Source organism: Mastigoproctus giganteus, chromosome 5, assembly GCF_048544385.1.
Source record: "Mastigoproctus giganteus isolate SK-2022 chromosome 5, ASM4854438v1, whole genome shotgun sequence".
NCBI classification, from domain to species: Eukaryota; Metazoa; Arthropoda; class Arachnida; order Uropygi; family Thelyphonidae; genus Mastigoproctus; species Mastigoproctus giganteus.
Window position 1 is genome coordinate 11,034,496 of NC_143579.1, and position 24,332 is coordinate 11,058,827.

General features: G+C 37.3%; 1 protein-coding gene across 3 annotated transcripts in view; it reads left to right on the forward strand.

Moving 5' to 3' along the window:
* LOC150085169 (tectonic-like complex member MKS1) overlaps positions 1 to 24,332 on the forward strand; it is a 502,024-nt gene that overhangs the window by 190,343 nt on the left and 287,349 nt on the right. For 2 of the 3 annotated variants that reach the window (XR_016546919.1, XM_090373059.1), the window contains exons 2-3: positions 2,324 to 2,408; positions 13,713 to 13,863. Coding sequence is in view for 1 of the 3 variants with exons in the window: in XM_090373059.1 (XP_090229185.1) it covers positions 2,324 to 2,408; positions 13,713 to 13,863 (236 nt within the window). In the remaining 2 variants the exon portion in view is untranslated. The remainder of the gene's footprint in view (positions 1 to 2,323; positions 2,409 to 13,712; positions 13,864 to 24,332) is intronic. The other variant, XM_090373060.1, reaches the window with a different exon arrangement.

Here is a 24,332-nt window from a genome sequence, read left to right on the forward strand (position 1 = left end):
ACAATAACTTCTCATGAATGACTGAGTCAAATGCTTTGCTAAAATCCAAATAAACTTTGTCAGAATTGTTCCCTACATCCAGCTCATGAGTAACTGTGTCAAAATAATCTACTAAGTTAGTTAAGCATGATTTACCCCAAAGCCTTGTTGTGTGTCCTTCAGAATGCCATATCTATCTAAATGTCCCTAGATTACACCCTTAATCATTGCCTCTCAGATTTTCCCTACCGCTGAAGTCAGACTAAGTGGGTTGTAGTTACCGACTTCACCCTTAGAACTGCCCTTATGTATTGGCAATATATTGCCACTTCTCCAATCCAAAGGAATCTGTCCCAAGTCCAAAGATGCCCTCATAATTAACTTCAGTGGTTCAGACACTCCTTGGGGCCTCCTTCAAAATTACTGGGTATATTCCATCAACTTAGGAGCCTTACTTGCCTTTATACTCAAAAGGTTTTCTAATAAACAGTCATATGTAATTTCAAATTCACTAATTTCATATGGCTCAGCCTCACTTGCACAGCCTCTTCTGTGGCAGTACAAGCAACTACTGGAAATTAGTGCAGAGATGTAAATTATCCTTGGAAACAAAAAATAACTTTTGGGGAAATGAAGAGACAACTTTTGAAATTTCTCCTTGTCATCAATTGGAAATGCTTTGCAGCATTTCCAGTTTGGCTATTTTCTGTTTAATTGTAATATCATTTAATATCAATTTAATTCAGAATACACTCTCTTTCAGGACAAGTAATATGAATTGCAGTTAATTGGAACATTCGACTGAAAAGCATTAAAATTTTTTTTGGGTACCTTTCAGGCATTCAGACACCTTGTTATGGGTAATTCCTTCCAAGGGGCTGGCCGGGTGGGCAAAGTGCCTGCCTGGCAACCCAAAGGTCGCGGGTTCGAATCCCGCCTCGGGCTTGGATCAAAGTACTGCAAAAACCTTGGGAGGCGCATTATGGCCACAGAAGCCGATGCGCGAACAACTAACTGAAAAAGAGACCTTCCAAGGGGAACAGTGCACAACCCTTGGGGAGTTTGTTATTTGGTTTTTTTTAGGAGCATTAGCAACTAAGGCCATATTGTTCCGGGGATATGCAGTGCTTATTCTCTGACCTTTCCGCATCCTCCGTATTTGGTGGTCACGGGCTCGAACCTCGGTCTAATCAAGAAGCGTGTGCTATGCACTGCTGCTCCTGCCTACCTGGATACGGAGGCACCTCTCTTGGGGAGGATTTCAAAAAATACAGAGCTCTATAGCATGAACAAAAGCTGAGTGAACCGTGTTGGGAAAAACTGTGTTAGCACTATCCCCTTTCATACCTACATGGATCATGAACACCCTCCACTGATAAGCTGACTGGGCAGTGAAAGTGCATTATTTGAAATTTGACCAGCAATCCTAAAGTATTACTTCAGGTTTAGTCTGTTTTTTTGTTTAGAAGTTGGGGAAGGGCTCTTTTTAAAGTTGTTTCCATGGAATAGGAAAGGTGGGAGGTGGCCTGTCATAAGGAGACAGGCCACCTCCCACCTTTCCTATAGACTATACTCAAAAGACATCAGTCATACTACATGTTTGAAAGGATTAGAATGGAAAAAACAGAAGAATACAGATGCGGTTTTAACTACTTTGAGCATCCAGATTTCAGAACTAAGGTGTAGTAGTGGTGTCATTCAGGGTGATAAAAGAAATCTGCTTCTAACAATACAGGCTTACACCCACCTCTTTGGTGATTAGACACCATATTGCTTCTTTTGCCTTTGTTTTGTGAATATGCTCAGAGTTACTAACAGGCTCACCAATGTGATATGGTTTCCTCAGAATGACTAGACTTTGCCTTTTTTTTTTTAAGTAATTTAGAAAGTTGTCACACTGCTTATATACAGTGGCTTTTCATTAATGCTTTCTGAAATTCTTTTCAAAATGAAATAAAAACACAGTAAGTATAAGAAAGCAAACATTTGTATTTGTCATATTAAATTACTCAGACTTCTGTTAATGCTTTACTATAAGACTAGACTTTAACTGAAATTAATTTTTAATTACTAGCAATCAAATACAGTAGTAAGTATCAATGTGTAAAAAATTTAGTTGTCAATTCGTGATTTTGTCCAGATGTGAAAAAAAAAAAATCTAGATGTAATTACGCATTCTTTCAAAGTTGATTCTATTAAATAGAATTCAATTCAAAAATAATGATGGAACCATTGTAATTTAATTTTTCAGATTTCATTGCTGGTTTCATTATTGCCTATTGCTTATCTTGTGGTGATAATTTTTAACACTTTTTTTTTTTTTTTTTTTTTTTTTTTTTTTAAGAACACACTATGAAAAGAACTAAAGAAGAAGAAAAACCTTTAGGAGTATACAGAAGTCACGATCCATTGAAAAATTTTAAAATCAGGTAACTTTGGTTTGTTGAAACATGAATTATTTTCTTTTTTGGTTAACTTTGGATGTAATTCTCTAAACTAAAAAGTGCCTGGTTTTGTTGCATGGGTTGTGTGGTGGGTAGTGTTGGGGAAAACTGGTAACAGTCAGCTATAATACTTTAAAATAGTGATATTGTGATTGCTGAGAAGGAATTGTTAGAGAAGCTGCTGAGTCTGAAAGAGAAGGAAAGGCAAGTTGCAGACTCTTATATTCAATTAAACAAAGTGGCATATGAGTATATCAAGCGATCAGGATTAATTATGAGATTGTAATTAGACATAGGAGTTGTTAGGCCCCCAACTCCAGCTGAAGACGTGCTAACATCTCTTGAATCCCTAAGGTTGAAACTACTTTGGTATTACTTGTAAGTTTAACTTTTATTGGTGGGAGAATTATGGAATTCATGGTCACAGATGTGTTAAAAGATTACTTTGATAGTACTTAAATCCTAAAGGGATCACTGAAAAAAAAGAGCAGTTGACCAGTGCAACTTCTACATGTTCATACCAAGAAGTTGCACTGGTCAACTGCTTTCTATGTGTTCACAGCCAGTGAGAAGCTTCCACTTTATGTCACTGCTGTTTTCTGGTAAGTGGCTACCTGTGTTCTATGTGCAAACACCCTAAGAGTGTAATGTTAGCAACAAAGAAAGGTGAAATTTATTCCCACATTGCTTCCATTGCAACACACAGAAGCCAGGAAAACGGGGTATAGAGATTACAAGGCCTGCTGGGGATTCTCAAGAACAAACAAATATATGAGCTATGTTAAGGTTACTAAAAGCACAAAGAGGTGCACTTTTGCAAGCTTGCATATGTGCACCTCTATACCAGGAGTATAGTAAATAAATTTGATGTATTAAAAGTATTCGTTAAGTTATCAGATGTGAGCATTTTATGGATATTGTAATCATGATGCCACTCAGCCATAGGGGAAGCAGAATATGAATATCAGTCGTGGAAAATGATGTAAGGAAACAAGCTTATATAGCATCAGCCAAAAAAAAACACTTTTCACAGAATAATTTGTCTAATTTTTCCTTAAATTTATTCAAACTACCCACGAACTACATGGAAGTTTGTTCCAATAATCAACTACCTGCTGGCCGAAAGCAAATTTCCGCAAACTATCATGTAATCATCCTTCCTCAATTTCCATTTATATCCCCTCATGTGTCAACACACATGAGGGGAGTTGTCTGAGCAAGAGGAAAAATGCCATCAGCATTTAGTCAACTGAAATCCATTCAAAGCCTTTCTCAGTAAGGGTACCCCTCATATACTCACTAATCTTGTGGCCCTTCTTTGCACCCATTCCAAGAGATAAACATCCTTCCTGAATTAAGGCTTCAAGATCTGTATAGTACTGAAGATGTGGCCCAATCATTTCATTATACAATGGGATAATCACCTCTCTATCCTTATCCAAAACCCTGCAACTTGTCTGCACCATTCATAGAACTACATGTCTCACTTCACATTTACTTCCAGGTCTTTTTCATTCTCTACTACCTTCAGTGTTGTACCATGCAGTTGGTATGTTATTCTAGGATTATTGCTACTCATATGTAATACCTTGCATTTGCTAAACTTCAGTTGCCATGTCTTAGCCCATATGCCTAATTTTGGCTAAGGTAAAGAAAGCCAACATGAGAACCACGGCAAACTTTGGGAAACTTACTGGATAAACTTGCTTCCAGCTACTGCGGTTTCTCCCTGTATTCTCGGTAAACAGATGATGTACGTTGTCGATATTGGCAGTAGAAGTCGATAGTGATCTATTGATTAGTTTTTCCTCATTATTAAAAGCAGATTATTGGAGTTCATGAGTGGGCTGAAACTTACTTATGGGTACATCCTCCAGACTGCCTCAGTCTTAGTGTGTTTATCCCCCCTTTTGCTGTTTCAAAATAGGAAAATGCTTCTACTGCCACTACCGATAACGCGCACTGTCTGTAGAAGTCATTTTCTTATTTTAAAACCGTGGGAAGGGGAGGGATAAACACCAGAACTATCAGTGCCCTGTGCGAGATTTTTGGTGTGCTCTCTCCAACTTCCTATTAAGTTTATGCATTATACTTTTACTATTAACTGAAAAATACTTTTTTATTTAAAAAAAAAACAATGTATGAGAGACCCTGAAGGATAGAATCAAATATATTATTTATTCATTCGAATGCATGATAACTGAAATCCAAACTCTTCCGAATTGCCTGAAGCGGAATGTAAGATTGGCTTCATATCGTGCCTTTTGGAAGATCATGACTTGTGATTTACAGAAAATCAGTGAATTTGTGGGGCATTTTGTGCCTCCTAAATTTTGGTGCCCTGTGCGGCCGCACCGCTCGATCAATCCTAAAGTCAGCCCTGATAAACACCCTAAGACGGAGGCAGTCTAGAGGGTTTACTCGTAAGTAAATTTCAGCTGCGAAGGCATTACACTCATGAACTCCAATTATCTGCTTTTAATAATGAGAAAAAACTAATCAATACATTGTTATTGACTTCTACTGCAACTATCGATAACACGCACCATCTGTTTACTGAGAATGCAGGAAGAAACTGCAGTAGCAGAAATGAGTTTGTCTGGTAAGTTTGCTGTGGTTCTCGTGTTGGCTTTCTTTACCTTCACCACAATTTTGCTAGATCTTGTTTCAGTGGTATACCCTGATTACTGTCATTAAAATCCCCATTAAACACCCTGCCTATCTTTGTGTCATTGGCAGACTTAGACTTCATAATTCATAAATATTGTAAACAGCAATAAGCAAAGCATTAAACCCTGGGGGACACCATAATTTCGCATTGCTGAGTGAAAGTGCACATGCACATGGAAAGTTGATTGTTCATTTAAAAAGCTGGAAAGTTAGAAAGTGATGTTAAGCATCACATAGTTTATATTGAAGTACTGTGTGTCCATAAATGTAGACAAATCCACATAGGCTATTGCTCAATATTATCTATGTATTCTGTTGGCAGAATGTGTTTGTTTTTTTAGAATTTGTTTTGTAATTTAAAGGAAATATATTCATTCCAACTGTATTCCCTACACTTTTTGTTATATGCAACACCACAAACTGAATCCTGTATACAGACTTGTGTGAAAGTAAAGACATTAGCATTATAAAAATACTGGGAATTGTAATACGGTACCATTTGAATTTCAAGAATCGATTTGTACTTTTCTTGACATAATTGAACTCAATGAATGTATTGCAGAAGAAATATGCAAATCTTTGAAAACATTGCTAAGAAATAATGGATTAGAGTTGTACAGACTTATTGCACTTGTACTGATAATGCATCTGTAATGGTTGGTATTCACAATGATGTGTATAAGAAATTAAAGGCTGAGATTCCCTATCTGCTTCATATTGGCATTAGCATTAGTAGAGGCATATGATGCATGAAAGCAAGCTTATGCAGCATCAGCCAAAAAAAAAAATGGTCCCATTTCACCACTCCATTCGTTCCAAACACTTGTCCAGCTCAGCCTTAAATTTATTTAGACTATCAACTTCCACAACAAACTATGGAAGTCTGTTCCACCAACCAACTACCTGCTGGCTAAAGGCAAACTTCCATACATCTGTCTTTTCAATTTGAATTTATGCCCTCTCAGGTGATTATTCTGAGCAAGAGGATGAATCCCATCAGCATTGAGCATGCTCAAACCATTCAAGGCTTTATACACCTCAATCAGATCACCTCACAGGTGCCAAGTCTCCAGACACTGTAATTTGCAAAATTTAAGCCTTTCTTCGTAAGCACAACCTTGTTCCATTCACTAATCTTGTGCACTTCTCTGTACTCGTTCCAACAGCTTTACATCCTTCTTGAAATGAGGCCTCCAGACCTGTATAAAGTACTCAAGGTGTGGGCTGACCATTGCCTTATACAAGGAGATAATCACATCCTTATACCTGCTAGAAAAATTCCTTTATATCATTGACAAGACACTGAGCTACTCTTGCAGAACGTCTGCACTGCTCAGAAAACTTCATATCTAACTGCACAATTACCCAAGGTCCTTTTCGTTCTCTACCACAGTCATTGTAGTACCACAGATTTGATATGTCACTCTGGGGTTACTGCTTTCCATATGTAGTACTTTACATTTGTCAATGTTAAACTCCATTTGCCCCCTCTCAGCCCATCTGCTCAACTTTTCTAGATCCTGTTGCAGCAGCGTACTGTCATTAGTGTCCTTAACAACCCTGTCAACCTTTGTATCGTCTGCAAACTTGGACATTAAGTTTGATATACCATCATGAATATCATTTATAAATACAGAAAACAGCAATGGACCCAACACTGAACCCTGAGGGACTCCACTAATAACATTAGTCCACGATGAGCTGTGTCTATTGACTACAACTCTCTGTCTTCTCCCACTCAACCATCCCTTTATCCATAGCAGCAATTTGCCTCCAATGCCACACTGCTCCAATTTGTTCAGCAGTCTTTCATGTGCAACAGTATCACAAGCCTTTCTAAGATCCAAATATATGATATCAAAGTTATTCCCTGCATCCAGTTCCTTTGTGACCACATCATAGTATCCAATCAAATTGGTCAGGCAAGACTCTGCTTTAACAAAACCATGTTATGTCCGAACTATAACTGAAGTCTTATCTAGATGATCCTGCAATGCTTCTTTAACCAGAGCCTCCATTAATTTTCCTGGAACAGAAGTTAAACTAACAGGTCTATAATTACTTGTCTCGCCATTTGATCCTCCTTTTTGAATTGGGGTCACATTTGCACATCTCCAGTCCATGGATACCTCCCCTGAGTCCAAAGAAGCTGTCATAATTATGGCTAAGGCTTTGTTTATTTCCTTTGCTGCTTCCTTTAATATAACTGTCGATCAATTCGGCCCGGAAAGATTGTGCAAGGGATAGAATTTTTTTTCAGCCTTGTCTGTATTTGTTAACAGGAGAGACTGCTTCTACAGGGATGGGATACACTTAAATAGAAAGGGTGCAAGAATATTTCCTGATGCTATCGAGGCAGTGTTAGGTGGGTTGGTAAACTGCTAGCTTGGGGGGATACAAGGACTAATAGATTAACAGTAGCCACTTGCAGAGATGTGATTCTTGCACTGCTTCTATTGGAATGAGCAGCAGCCTGGAAAACAAGATGCAGGGTATTTCAGAGACTGCTGGGAGTCATTGTGGTACAAGTAAACACACGAGTTGTGTCAGGGTAGCTAAGAATAGGAAGGAACAGGTGTGTATACTTGTGCGTACACCAATTCTAGTAGTTTGGTAAATAAATTTGATGAATTTGAGGTATTGCTCAAAACATCAAAGGCGGAAATTGTTGGGATATCAGAGACATGTCACGCAGATATAAGGAATGCAGAACTGGAATTTGGGGTGTACAATGTGTACAGAAAGGATAGACAGGATAGGAAGGAAGGAGGGGTTATGCTATTAGTTAAGAAACACATAAAAATCCAAGGAAGTGAAGCCAGTCAACATCGCTGGACAGTGCAGTGTCGAGTCAGTTTGTTGTGACATAAACATTTGGAGATCAAAATTGAGGGTATGAGTGTGCTATAGGCTTAATGACTCTGATGAGTATAATAAGAAACTGTACAGGGAAATAGAGTGGGCCAGTAAATCAGAGAGTCGTATAATGGAGGTTTTAATTTCCCAGATATTGACTGGAATTTGTGGGTTTGTCACTCACACTCTAGCAAGGCTATTATGGATTTATTGGATGATTGTTTTCTACATCAGCATGTTCGGGAGGCAAATAGAGGGAATAATGCTCTTGATCTGATTATCAGTAGTGATTCTTCATGCATTAAGAATCTGCAGATAGAGGAACCACTAGGTGGCAGTGATCATAGGGTGCTGAAGTGGGATTTACTCAAAGAGGTAACTACCAACAGGGGTAAAGGGAAGGGTTTTTGCTTTCATAAAGGCGACTACGATGGTCTGAGACAGCATTTAAATTCTGTACAGAGTGACCAACTGATGATGTTACCAACAGAAAATTCAAAATGGGAAGCATTCAAAGAATTTATCTTGGAAGATACTAGGATTTCGTACCAACAAAGAAATATTGTTCAAGGTTTAGGCCTAAATGGATGTCACATGAACTAATGAGACGTATGGCAGGGAAGAAAAATGCATGGTATACATATAAATTAATGGGTGACATGGAAGCCTATGATAGATATAAGCTGGTCTGTAACCAAGTCACAAAGGAGATTAGGCAGGCAAATGCAGATTATGAGAAATCTTTGGCAAGGGATGCAAAGAAAAATAGAAAAGAGTTCTTTACCTATGTAAACTCTAGAAGGAAGGGGATGAATCAGATTGGTCCACTTGATATTGATGGTTCAACAGTTAAGGAATGTATTTTGCATCTACATTCACACATGAGGAGTTATTCAGGAAGGGGAATGATAGAGGTGAAGTAAACTCTGGCAGTGGCTAGATGATTTTGTACTAACAGAGGAAACTGGAGTATAGATTGTTGAGGATAAACATAAAAAAGGCACCCGAGGTGGATGGGATCTATCCACTTATATTAAAGGAGGCAGCAAAGGAAGTAAGCAAACCCTTAGCCATAGTTATGAGTTTCTTTGGATTGTTGTTGTTTTTGTTGTTATTTGGTTTTTAGGAGCATTAGCAACTAACCTTTCCGCATCCTCCATATTTGGTGGTGACGGGCTCGAACCCCGGTCTAATCAAGAAGCGTGTGCTACGCACGTGCTCCTTCCCACCTGGCTACGGAGGCGCCAGTTTCTTTGGACGTATGGGAGGTACTCATAGACTGGAGATGTGCAAATGTGACCCTAATTCACAAAGGAGGATCAAAGGGCGACACAAGTAATTGTAGACCTGTGAGTTTAACTTCTGTTCCCGGAAAATTAATGGAGGCACTGGTTAAAGAACACTGCAGGATCATCCAGACAAGACTTCAGTTAAAGCTCAGACACAGCATGGTTTTGTTAAGGGACAGTCTTGCCTGACCAATTAGATTGGATACTATGATGCAGTCCCAAAAGAACTGGATGCAGGGAATAACTTTGATATTATATATTTTGATCTTAGAAAGGCTTTTGATACTGTTGCACATGGAAGACTGCTGCACAAATTGGAGCAGTGTGGCATTGGAGGCAAATTGCTGCTATGGATAAAGGGATGGTTGAGGGGAAGAAGAAAGAGAGTGGTGATCAATGAACACTGCTCACTGTGGACTAATGTTATTAGTGGTGTCCCTCAGGGTTCAGTATTGGGTGCATTGTTGTTTCCTGTTGTTGTTGTTGTTATTTGTTTTTTAGGAGCATTAGCAACTAAGGCCCTATTGCTCTGAGGATATGCAGTGGTCATTCCCTGACCTTTCCGCATCCTCCGTATTTGGTGGTCACGGGCTCGAACCTCGGTTTAATCAAGAAGCGTGTGCTACGCACTGCCGCTCCTGCCCACCTGGCCACAGAGGCGCCGTTGTTTTCTGTATTTATAAATTATATTGATGATGGTATATCAAGCTTAATGTACAAGTTTGCAGACGATACAAAGGTTGGCAGGATTGTTAAGGACACTACTGACGCTATGCTGCTGCTAGGATCTGGAAAGGTTGAGCAGATGGGCTGAGAGGTGGCAAATGAAGTTTAACATTGACAAATGTAAAGTGCTACATATGGGGAAACAGCAACCTGACAACAACATATAAACTCTGTGGTACTACACTGACAGTGGTAGAGAATGAAAAGGACCTGGGGGTAATTGTGCAGGCATATATGAAGTTCTGTGAGCAGTGCAGATGGGCTGCAAGAGAAGCTCATGTTGTCTTGTCAATGATATGCAGGAATTTTTCTAGCAGGGATAAGGAGGTGATTATTCCCTTGTATAAGGCTACACCTTGAGTACTGTATACAGGTCTGGAGGCCTCATTTCAAGAAGGATGTAGAGCTGCTGGAACGAGACGGGCACCAAGATTAGTGAATGGAACAAAGGTTTGCTGTTATGAAGAAAGGCTTAAATTTTGAATTACAGTGTCTGGAGACTAGGCACCGGCGAGGTGATCTGATAAAGTGTATAAAGCCTTAAATGGTTTGAGCATGCTTAATGGTGATGGGATTCTGCCTCTTGCTCAGAGTTATCACCTGAGAGGGCAGAAATTCAAATTGAGGAAAGACAGATGTAGGATAGATGTGCGGAAATTTGCCTTTAGCCAGCGGGTAGTTGGTTGGTGGAACAGACTTCCATCCCTTGTTGTGGAAGTTGATAGTCTAAATAAATTTAAATCTCAGCTGGTCAGGTATTTCGAACAAACGGAGGGGTGAAATAGGAGTGGTTTTTTTTTTGTTTTTTTTTGGCTGATACCACATAAGCTTGCTTTCTTGCATCATATGCTTCTACTAATGCTAACCGGATAGATCCAATCCACCCTGGTTGCCTTTTTATGTTTATCTTCAACAATTTCTCCTCCACTTTCCTCTTAGTTATTACAAAATCATCTAGCTCACTGCCAGAGTTTAACTCACCTCTGGTATTCCCCTCCCTGAATAACTCCTAATGGGTGAATGTAGATGCAAAATACTCATTTAGTTTGTTAGCCACCTGAGCAGGATCATCAACAGTTGAAGCATCAATATCCAGTGGACCAATCTGATTTATCCCTTTGCTTCTAGAGTTTACATAGGTAAAGAACTCTTTGTTGTTTTTCTTTACAACTTTTGCCAAGTATTTCTCATAATCTGCCTTTGCCTGCCTAATCTCCTTTGTAACTTGGTTACAGACCAGCTTATATCTGTCATAAATTTCCATGTCACCCATTAATTTTTATGTATTCCATGCATTTTTCTTGTCTGCCATATGTTCCTCTGACATCCATTTTGGTCTAAACCTTGAACAATATTTCTTAGTTGGTATGTAAAGCCTAGTAGCTTACAAGATTAATTGTTTGAATACTTCCCATTTTGAATTTGCTTTTGGTAACATCATCAGTTGATCCCACCATGTAGAATTTAAATACTGTCTCAGTCCATTGTAGTCACCTAAAGCAGAAACCCTTCCCTTTACCCCAATGGTAGTTTCCTCTTTGAGTAAATCTCACTTCAGCACACTGTGATCACTGCCACCTAGTTGTTCCTTTATCTGAATGAAGATTCACTACTAATAATCATATCAAGAGTATTGCTTCCTCTAGTTGCTTCCTGAACATGCTGATGTAGAAAACAATCATCCAATAAATGTTAAACTTCATTTAAAAAAACAATGCATGAGTGACCAACCCACAAATTCCAGTCAATATCTGGGAAATTAAAATCCTCATGATAAGACTGTCTAATTTACTGGCCCCACTCTATTTCCCTGTACAGTTTCTTATTATACTCATCAGAGTCATTAGGCCTATAACATACTTCTACTCTCAATTTTGATCTCCTGATGCTTATGTCACACCAAACTGACTTGACACTGCACTGTCCAGCGATGTCGACTGGCTTCACTTATTTGGATTTTATGTGTTTCTTAATTAAAGCATAACCCTCCTCCCTTCCTATCCTGTCTCTCCTTCATGTACACATTGTACTCCTCAAATTCCAGTTCTGCGTTCCTTATATCTGTGTGACACCACGTCTCTGATATCCCAACAATATCTATCAGTGCCTCCGTAGTCAGGTGGGCAGGAGCAGCAGTGTAGCAAACGCTTCTTGATCAGACCCGGGGTTCAAGCTCATGACTATCTAATACAGAGGATGCAGAAAGGTCAGGAAATGACCACCACATATCCCCAGAGCAATATGGCTTTAGTTGCTAATGCTCCTAAAAAAAAAGAAAATAAATAAAATAATAACCACCACCAACAATATTTGCCTTTGATGTTTTGAGCAAAACCTAAAATTCATCAAATTTATTTACCAAACTCCTAGAATTGGTGTACATGCAGATGTAGGTGCAAAATACTCATTTAGTTTGTTATATCGCCCGTTCCTTTTGTTAGCTACCCTAACATAATCCATGTGTTTACTTGTACTTCAATGACTCTCAGCAGTCTCTGAAATACCCTGCATCTTGTTTTCCAGGCTGCTGCTCTTTCCAATAGAAGCAGTGCAAGAATCACTTTCACCTCTGCCAGTGGCTACTATTAATCTATTAGTCCTTGTATCCTCCCAAGCTAGCAGTTTTCTAACCCATCTAACACTGACTCGCTAGTGTGTATGTTATTCACTTCAAGTAGCGGGGGTCCCGCTTTCAATGAGTGTCTGCCATGAAACTTAGATTTTCTTATTGTTCTGACACTCACCTGTTCAGCACGCTAAATATAAGAAGCTTTATAGTTTAATGAATGATGGAGTCCCTCATTTGATCAGTGATAAAGCATAAAGTGCAGTTATTTTCTAAGTTTGTTATTCTCTAAAAAGTAAGGTGAAAACAAAAAATGTAAGAAAATTTTTATTGATTTGTCTGTTGCTTTATAATTTCCTTTTAGAATGAAAAAAAAAAAAAAAAAAGAATACAAGTACCCAAGCAGTTACGCTAAAATTAAGTGGAAAAGAAGTCCCTGGTGTTACAATAATATTACGAATACAATAATATGAACTAATATGATGCTATGCACTAACTTGTTCGATTAGTGAATTTTCCTTAGTCTGAGGCTCATAGCCCTAAAACCTTTTTGTTTATACTGTTGCACACCATTTGGCCTCTCTCATATTATGGAGTTATACTTCATAACTGGGCTGTCACTTATTATATCACCAGGGTATTTACCTGCCCGCCAATGAGAGATCAAAAAGCCCCGAAACAGTGCTGTATCCACTGAGAATAAGTAACATTAGTACATTAGGCTTTGTTGCTGGTGAAGCATTGTTTATTCGAGATAGTGCAATATCAGGGCAACTCGTGAAGGCATTTACAGTATGAGATATAACAAAAACAATGTTATTTCACCTACTTTAGTGATTTTCTATGAACTAATATGATGTTGTGCATTAACTTGTTCGATAAGTATTACATCTTAATAACATCTAAACCTATATAGTTCATAGAAAATCATTTTGAAATACTAATATATGAAATACTAATATATGAAAAAAAAATTTTTTTTTAAATAAAATCTAAATTGATATGCCATAAAATTTTAAACGAGAGTGTAAATTACCACCATCAGTTTAAGGTTTTTATGAATTTACTAATTAAACTTGGAGCCTCTTGCTATAAGAAATTTCATTATTGTGAAACTTTATTTAAAGCAATATTTTAAATGATGGAAGTTTTAGCTTTTATTAATGTTTTTATTTTTAACAGAGTTAAACTTAGAAGAGCAACATCAACCCTTCTTCTTAATGACGAAGAAGCAGCTAGAAAAAGTGGAGACACTTTGGAATTATCTCAGCTGACAGCAGGTATAGACCAAGAGGAGTATATATTTACATGGCAAGAAAAAGTTTTCAGTAAAGTTAGTAATGCTTTTGTAATTTATACATTTGTAGTAATTTGTACATGTTTGCTTCTTGTGAGCTTGTACATTATAAGTATGCAAAGTAGTGATTTGTTGTACTAATTTGCCAGTGGAAAATTAGTAGAACAAAGGACCATAGTTTTGAATGATTGATTAATTAATAATCTTTTATTGCATGTAATAATTTGTAAGAAACGTTGATCATAGTGATAAATAATAGTTTTCGGTGTTTTTATTAGTTTCTGTAATAATAAATAATGCAGAAAACTGTGAAAAATGAAGTGTTTACATTTTAAGAATAAGTGTCTGTACTACAGTATAAAAGCCTTATATAGCTGTTCTTAGGACCACAGCCTAAATGTCTACATCACCTATATTAAGTGGTCATAGTGGAGAGAACAGAAGATGATCAGGTGCTGAAGAAGTCATATCAGGTAACCTTTCCTGTTCCTCCAAAATTTGATTTTTGGAAAAACCATTTTGTATTTTGAAAAAGTGCAAAATGGTTTTTTGATATAACACAATCAACAGTATTGATCATTTGATTGTGTTATACAAGGTTTGAAAAGCTTCATCAAATAAAACCATGGAATTATCTTTTTCTTTTGTATATGATGCATATGCACTTAATTTAAGAAAGAGTAGTTGTAGATTTGATATAAGAAAATTCTCCTTTAGCAAAAGGTTATTAACTGTTGGAATAAATTAACAACTAACATTTTATAAATAGAGAAGCTTATGTTAATTTAAGGAGTGGTTAAACTACCTGAATGTAACCTTATGGCTTGTTTAAGGTTGAAACTGAATAAGTCCAGTTGCATCATTGTATCATTTTCACTTTTGTTCTGTAAATTAGTAGCTTGCAAGATTTTTGAAAATTATTTGAGAGTTCATTCACTAGTTCAGAGATTTCAGCAATAACATTAAAAGTAGTTAATTTTCACAGCTGAAATTTCACACAGATTCTGGAGTTTACTCAAATTATAAGTTTCAAAAATACTCTCTGAACATCTACTCTTATTCTTTCATTGATACAAATATTGCAAAGTTAAATACACAAGGTGCTTAAGAATGAAAGATTGCTATCACTTTTTCTACTTATTAATGTTATGAGCTAAAAGTAATAAGTTTAACATCCTGGGCCATTTGCTTAAGTAACAGATATTGTTAAGTGAGAAAAAAAAATAATAGGAATGATAAAATTGATTGTCTCCGATTTATGTATTTGGCTATTCCCATCCAGAATTCTAATATTGTTTGTGTGTTAACGAGTGCAGGAGGCACCTTCGTGGCCAGGTGGGAAGGAGCAACAGTGCGTAGCACACACTTCTTGATTAGACCGGGGTTCGAGCCCGTCACCACCAAATACGGAGGATGCGGAAAGGTCAGGGAATGACCACCGCATATCCCAGAGCAATATGGCCTTAGTTGTTAATGCTCCTAAAAACCAAATAACAAACAACACAACAACAACGAGTGCAGGATAAAGCCTTTAAAAAGTTAAGAATTTAATTTTAAGTTCATTTTGGCTGATGGATATTTTGTATGCATGTATATTATTCATAATCTCAAAATTGAGTGTATACTGCATGAACATTTGGGAGGTGATTATCCTGTTATACAAGGCAGTGGTCAGGCCACACCTAGAGTACTGTGTATAGGTCTGGAGGCCTCATTTTAGGAAGGATGTAGAATTGCTAGAACGAGTACAAAGAAGGGCAACAAGATTGGTGAGGGGGAACAAAGGGGTGCTCTTACCAAGAAAGGCTTAAGTTCCGCAAATTGCAGCACCTGGAGAGTAGGCACTTGCGAGGTGATCTGATTGAGGTGTATAAGGCCTTGAATAAGTTGAGCAAGCTGAATGCTGATGCGGTTCCCCCTCTTGCTCAGACTAAGAACCTGAGGGGGAACAAACTCCCCCTCAAGGAGTTTAAAATTGAGGAATGATAGTTGTAGAATAGATGTGCTGAAATTTGCCTTTAGCCAGAAAATAGTTGATTGGTGGAACAGGCTTCCATCTTTTGTTGTGGAAGCTAATAGCCTAAATAAATTTAAGGCTGAGCTGGACAGGCATTTGGAATGAATGGAGAGGTGAATTGGAAGGGTTTTTTTTTTTTTTTTGTTTTGCTGATGCTGCATAATGCTTTCTTGCATCGTATGCCTCTACTAATGCTAACATGAATGACCAGGGTATGTCTGCCAGGGGCAAAGGTTGATGATGTAAAGCAGATATCATCTTTTAAGGGCATAACGTTAAGAGTACAGTAGTAGATCTGCAGACTTACTTAACAGGTACAAGTCAATGTTGTAAGAAGTTGCAAGTTAGTGTTAAATTTGAAAGTCTTTGCACTTCTGCCCAGATATGATAGGAAGGAGAATAATGGTGAGAACCTTGTCCGTCAATTCGGCGTGGAGAGAATGTACAAAACTCATGGGGTAGAGTTTTTCTCAGCATGTTCTGTGCTTGATAGCAGCAGAGACTGCTTCTACAGCAATACACTTAAATAGAGAGGGTGCAAGAATATTTGCCAATGCTATCAAGGCAGTGTTAGGTGGGTTGGAAAACCGCAAGCTTGATCGGGATACTGAGGCTAACAGATCAACAATAGCCGCAGGCAGAGGTGAAAGTGATTCTCTCACTGCTTCTATTGGAATGAGCAGCAGCCTGGAAAGCAAGGTGCCAGGGATTTCAAGGAGTGCTGGGAGTCATCATGGAACAAGTAAATACTTGAGCTGTTTACCATAACATGTAGCATAACATGTAAATACATGTTATGGTAGCTAAGAGTAATAACATGTGCATGTATACTTGCATGTCCACCAATGCTAGGAACATAGTAAATAAATTTAATGAATTTGAAGTGCTGGTGATGATATCAAAAGCAGACATTGTTGGGATATCACAGACATGATGCCACACAGATATAAGGAATGCAGAATTTGAATATGGGGAGTACAATATGTACACAAAGGACAGACAGGATAGGAAGAGAGGAGGGGTTTTGCTGTTAGTTAAGAAACACATAAAATCTAAGGACGTGCATCCAGTAGACATGGGTGACCAATGCTATGTTGAGTCAATTTGTTGTGACATAAGCACTGGGAAAGCAAAAATGAGAGTAGGAGTGTGTTATAGTCTAATGCGGTGTTTCCCAACGTGGATCCCACGCCCCACATGGGGGAAATTTGATTGTTCAGGGGGGCAATTCAAAAATTGCTCGTCTAGAGTTTAAAACAACCACCTACTATGATTTAACGTGTACAAAAGAAGAATTGTTGGTATCTCAATTTGAAATAAGCATTCGTTAAATGTTGTACTTTCTATAGAGCCGTACTTAAAAGTTTGGAGTAATATCAACTACAGTTTGCTCGGAGAGTATTGCTTACTATGCCTAGTGAAGGAATAGTACGTACTGTACTGTATTGGACGAGTGCTTATGGCATGCGCATTGCTCAAGCAAAGTGGTTGTCTACTGTAGCCTACCGCAAACTCTGCATGTTATACGAAATAGGTAATTCCTTTCATACAAACGCTCGTTTGGGCGTCGTGACTGTACATTTGGATAGGTTTGGCAATCTCAGATTAAAATAAAAAATTACTTTGTCCGCGCACAGAATTATTATTAATGAAGAACCGTGATACACAATGGTATGTATTTGTCATACATGTATATTTCTGTGGTCTCAGTAAATAAGCAAATAAGACCAAAAACTCGAATTTGCGGGAGAGGAAAAATAAACTTCACACTCTCATATAAACACGCATATATTCGAATATACAAATATTTATTACTCATGCTAAAACTACAATAACGAAGATATCTGCGTGTCACGTAATAGTAAATAATAAATACTTTATTATAGTGCACTTATCTCATTTTTGACAAATTAGACTTATCTGCTCGTTCACAGAGACCACAGATTTAATAGCCCGAATTCAGTAATTTGTGTGATTTATTCATTCAAAAAGCGTACTAATAATTAATTTTGATATATTAAAATAAAATGAAATTAACTTTAATGCATAGTTTATTTTTAGTTTTTGATTTATCTTATATTTAGTTCTTTCAGTTGCACAGTAAAATGAGTAGTGCAAGTAAAAAAAGTTCGTCAGTATTCAGAGGAATACTTAAAATTTGGTTTCATACCCGCTGTCCACGATCAAAGGTCACCTTTTTGTCTTTTATGCCAACAATGCTTGACCAACGAATCAATGAAGCGAGGTCGTCTTGAGGCGCATTTGAAGGCGAAACATAATGCTTGTGTAAATTCAGATTTTAATTACTTTCAAACTTTAAAGAAAAATTTTGAAAAAAGAGCAACATTAAAGTCTCTGTTTATTGCTCATACTGCAACTGTCAATTGTACTCTTGAGGCTAGTTATGAAATTTCTTTACTCATTGCTAAATCTGGGAAAAATCATACTATAGGGGAGAATTTAATCAAACCATCAATATCAGCATTTCTTAAAACAGTTCTGGAAAAAGATGACAAAGACGTGAAAGCTATGCCATTCAATAACAATACTGTTAGCAGAAGAATAGATGAAATGAGTGAAGATATTGAAATAGAACTTGTTGGAAAGCTGAAAACAAGAAAATTCTCAGTGCAAATGGATGAATCAACTTTGAGAGACAGTGAAGCCGTACCGATAACTTATGTAAGATAAAGGTAATTTTTCTGAAGAAATGTTATTCGGTAAATCATTAGAGTGCACCACTACCTCCAAAGATATATATATATATACACCTAATTCTGTTTTTACACGATAGATACGTTCCTGAAAAATACGTGTAAAAAAAATTCGTGTAAAAAAAGACATTGTATTTATGGAAGAAAAGAAGATTGGTTCCGGATCTAAAAAAATCAGTAAAAATAATTAAAAAAAAAAACACATAAAATATTCGTTTTAAGCTTATTATTTTATTTCAACAAAATACACATGTAATAATATGTAATTAAAATGTACGAAAATAAATTTGTATGCATATGAAATGAAAAAAAATTCTTCATGAACAAAAAAAATCTGTTTTACATATAACAAGATTTTATTCATTTTCCACTTTCTGATAATAAACGGCGCATACGTTTGCGTACGACTGGAATATCACTGCCATCACTAGAAATGTTGTGGACATCGTCTTCTTCCTCTATTAATGAAATTCTTTCTGTGATCTCTTCAGCAAAATCAGCACGAATCTCCTCTGGTGCTGATGTTTCACCGGTTTTACAAACGAATTCAGTTATTAATCGTTGTGTTCGTGTTTTGGTTAGTCTGTTATATAATTCTCTGTAAGAGGCTGTCAACAACTTCAGTTCGCGTTGAAACTTCCCAGCGCGTTCCTCATTAGGGTCATGTTTGACAAAATGATTACCTAATTTTCTAGCCAGTTCCAGACCTTCTTTTATTAAATCTGCATTTAGAACAGGATCATTTTCTTCATTATCACTACGTTCTGTGGGATAAGGAGTCCCAAGGACAACCTCTAATATTTCATCTTCGCTTAGGGCTTTGTCGGTTAACAATTCATCAATATCTTCAAACGATAGATCATCGAATCCTTCTCCACCAATTTTGTGTGCCATTGTAATGATGTTGGGAAATTCGGTCGTATTAGGGATGATGGGATCTTTGCTTTTTACACATTGTGGCCAAACCGCTTTCCAACACGCATTTAAAGTTGCTGGTTTTAATTCAGTTAACGCTAATCCAACTTGATTGATACAATCCATAATTGAGAATTTCTTCCACACATCAATGACTGTTAGTGTTTCATCATTCAGTTTGTCCAAAACGTGTTGGAATGTTCGTTTTACGTAGTATGTTTTAATTGTCGCAATTATACCTTGGTCTAGCGGTTGTATCAAAGATGTAGTATTAGGTGGCAGAAATAAAATTTGTACATTTGGGTGTTCCAAGACAGGATGGCCGGGTGCATTGTCAAGAATCAGAAGAACTTTAAATTCGAGACCTTTCAAATTCAAATAACGTCTGACTTCTGGGACGAAACATTTGTTGAACCATTCTGTAAAAATAGTAGTGGTCACCCAGGCCTTCTTGTTTGCCATCCAGTCTACACCTTTCATTGAACGTGGGTTTAGGGCTCGATTTACCAGCAGTGGTTTCAACATACGATCTCCTGAAGCGTTGGAGGAAAATAATAAGGTCACACGATCCTTAGCTACCTTAAAACCACCAGCAGTTTTCTGCGATTTGGCTACATACGTTCTGTTCGGCATTCGTTTCCAGAAGAAACCAGTTTCATCTGCATTCCACACTTGATCAGGAGTGTATCCTCCATCTTCAATAATTTTTGCAAGTTCCTGCGGGAATACTTTAGCAGCCGATTCATCTGCAGATGCAGTTTCACCCTTAATTTTTATATTATGAAGAGCATTCCTTTTAAGAAACCCTGTCATCCAACCTGTACTCGCAGAAAATTCATACTTTCTGTTTAACTGAGATGAAGTGCTTGGCTCCTTTTCTTTAATCTGTCTGTAAATTCTTAGTGCTGTTTGCTTGATGGCATTTCCATCTACTGGTACTCTTTTTTGTGACTGATCTTCTATCCACATTACCAGGGCCTTTTCCATTTTTTCCTTGACAATATCTCTTGTATATGATGATGAATTAACACTTACTTTTGTTCCAGAACATACCGACTTCCTAATTGCAGCTTCATTTTTCTTAATAGTTCTTACGGTAGCTTCATGTACACCAAAATGCCTTCCTACAGACGTAGCCCCTTGTCCAGTTGCAAGACAATCTAAAATTTGAATTTTAAGTTCCAAAGAAATCGCTTTCCTTTTCATTTTGGTAATAGGCGAATTATTCGACATTATATAAGGGCTACCGAAAAATATCTCAGTTATAATTAATAAAAAAAGGTATGAAAATTTTGTAAACTTACAATTTATTGACTATCGGCAAAATTAATAAATTTATGTGCACAAATTTCACTAAAGTTTCTTTCACTTTGAAATAGAGCTTACTACTACATGTCTGCTGAAGATACAATGCACGAATACCGTAGATGTGCACAAAATTAATAAAAACGTTGATGATTCATAGATACCCAGACGTAAACATTGGTAAGCAAAAGCACGCGTTTCAAAACGCAAACACTAGCTGTTATCCAATCTATTGATGCGTGTAATATAGAAATGATACTAATATGCCACAAATAAAAAAAAAATTTCGTAGAATTTAGGCAAAAAAAAATTCATAGAAATCGTGTTAAATCAAAATGACTCGCATAAAAAGAGAATGAAATATTTATTTTGAATTCGTGTTAAACCAAATTCGTGTAAAAAAAGTTCGTGCAAAAACAGAATTAGGTGTATATATATATATATATATATATAAGCTAAAAAATTACTTAGATGACAATAATATACCAATGAAAAATATAACATCTTGTGCTGCAGATGGTGCTCCTAATATGATGGACAAGAAAAATGGCTGCTTAAAATTGATGAAAGATGAGAATCCAGAAATGCTTCTTGTATATTGTGTTATTCATAAGGAAAACTTGGTAGCTAAAAATATTTCGCCTGTTCTTAATGAAGTACTAAAATCAGTTATAAAGTGTGTCAATGCTATTAAAGCTAATGCCAAATGTGAGCGTCTCTTCAAGCTTTTTTGCGAAGAACAAAATGCAGACCATGTGAGACTTTTACTTCACACTGAAGTAAGGTGGCTCTCGAAAGGGAACTGCTTGAAAAGATTTATGGAACTATTTGATACTATTAGTGACTTTTTAAGTGACAAACCTGAAATGAAGCATCTGTTAAAGGTCGATGGTAAAGCATTTGTGAGTTATTTAGCCGATATCTTTGAAAAACTAAATATATTAAATAAACAATTTGAAGGAACAAATAAAACTCTTGTCGATGCAAAAGCGAAGATATTTGGTTTCATTACATTTATTGAATTATGTCAAAAATATATTTGTAACAAAAATTTTGAACAGTTTCGTTGGCTGCAAAAATGTGAAGTGACTGATACCGCTGTACTTGTTATTGTCAATCATCTGAAAATTCTGTCCGCTGAATTAAAAGAAAGGTTTTCTGATTTAAAACAAATTGATTTTCCAACCTGGATGATGCAACCAATGTTAGTGGATTTGTCCGATGTATCAATGCAGTACCAAGAAGAACTCTCAGAAATGCAAAATGATGAGTCAGTTAAAACTTTATTCAATATAAAAGGAGCGATGGCATGGCTTTGTGATGAAGCAGAAATTAAATACCCAAATTGAACCAACTTTGCAAGAGAGCTAGTGTTACCGTTTCCATCTTCATATTTAGCTGAATGTGGATTTAGTGCCATAAATGATTTATTACTAAAGAAAAGAAATCGACTGGATATCACAAAACGGGGAGACTTGAGACTGAAACTGACTAAATTGGAGCCCAATATAAAATCTCTCTGCGGCAAGCATCAAGCACAAGGGTCTCACTAAATTTAGTGCACTCATCTAGAAGTGACTTCGCATGGAATGTTGAAATTATTAAACAATTAAATAATAATTACTAAAAATTAAAATATTATAGAAAATATCTTTCATATAAATTATTTTGTTGTTAGGAGCATTAGCAACTAAGGCCATATTGCTCCGGGATATGCGGTGGTCATTCCCTGACCTTTCCGCATTCGGTGGTGACGGGCTCGAACCCCGGTCTAATCAAGAGGCGTGTGCTACGCACTGCTGCTCCTTCCCACCTGGCTACGGAGGCGCCTAAATTATTTTGTACTTTAATTTTAGTTGTCTATTATATGTTTAGAAAATTTACTTACTGTTTTTTTCTTAATAATTTCCTAATGATTTTTTCCTAAAACCCAAGTCTTGTGTCCTGAACAAGTTGTAATTAGGCTTCATTTAGGGAATAATTCAATTTTTGAATATAAAAAATATGTATATGTTACATAGGGGGCATCAGAATTTTAGAAAGACTTAGGTGGGGCATGGTAAAAAAAAGGTTGGGAAACACTGGTCTAATGACTCTCGTGAGTACAACAAAAACTGTACAGAGAAATAGTGGGCTAGTAAATCAGAATGCCATATAATGGGAGATTTAAACTTTCTGGATATTGACTGGAACTTGTGGATTGGTCACTTGCATAGTGTGCAAGTGACCAATACAAAGGGATAATCACCTCCTTTTCCCTACTAAAAAACTTCCTGTATATCATTGACAAGACCCCATGACCTGCTCTGACAGCCTGTCAGCACTGCTCAGAAAACTTCATATCTGTTTGCACAATTCATGGTCCTTGAGGTTGTTACAGACATTCTCTCAGACATGCCACACAAGCTGTGCTTGCTACTTGGGAGTCTAAAACGCTGATGGAACTGATATTCAGGTGACACTCAAGTAAAGTGGACCCAATTTTGGTGCAAGCAGACGATTTGCACTAGCAAATCCTCTGCTTGCACCTTCACCATGGTGGGACTGTATAACCTGGGTATAACCCCCATGTAAATCCTAGGTATAACCCCCATGTGTAAGCACAATGTGGGTGACCACCAAGGTGTGAACCAACGTAAGCAGAGGTTGAGGTGTGGCACCCACACCACACAGAGCAATGCCACCTCTCTGTGTTACCAGGCAATACTAGGTGGTAGATGACTCTCTTCAACCAGTGCAATACCACCACTTTGCTAATTGGAGGTTTGAAGTGGTGGAACCCATGTTTAGTCTCCAGAGCTAAGTTCCAGTCAACCCTTCCTCATCTCTTCCATCAAGCAGTATGACTGATGTCTTTTGAGGTTATGATGAACACCATGGCAAGATCCAAACTTACATACATTTTGAGGGTGCAGCTCTAAAACGGTGTTTGCAGGCCAGCCACTAGTTAGTACACCGGACCAAACCTAATGGTTCTCTAGGAGGCTTCCAGATCAGCTGGTGTATAATCTTGCTTCCTCTACTCTGCCAGATAGTGACTGGAGGGAGTCCAAGTAATGTGTATGTGGGGGGCATTGTCGAGGCCATGTTATGTCAAGGATCTGGGTATATTCTTACCATGTGTACGCCATATCCAAAAATTTCTTTACTTCATAGAGTATGCTCACCTCCACTTTTTCTTACTATTGAATACACCATGAATTGTCAAACTAACAGAGCAAACCTATCTATGAAAATATCCAAATCTCCTAAACACTTCTTAGTTTATTTCACAAATATAGGTGGTCTCAGTTCATTTCCACTTACAGTCTGCCAAACAACGTGTACTTTTTCTGAAAGAATCTCAGTTATCAGTTGATTCAACCACAGGTCATCTCAGTTGCCCACATTATTCGCAGTATGATTCCTTTCGCCTCAAAGGTGGTACTTGTGCATATTTCTGTTCCGATATTCCCTATCAGAGACTTGGTAATTTGGAATCTTCTCTTTTCGATCTTCTCTGGCTTAAAATTTCTCTACCTCATTCTGTCAAATTCATCTGTTGTCTCACCATT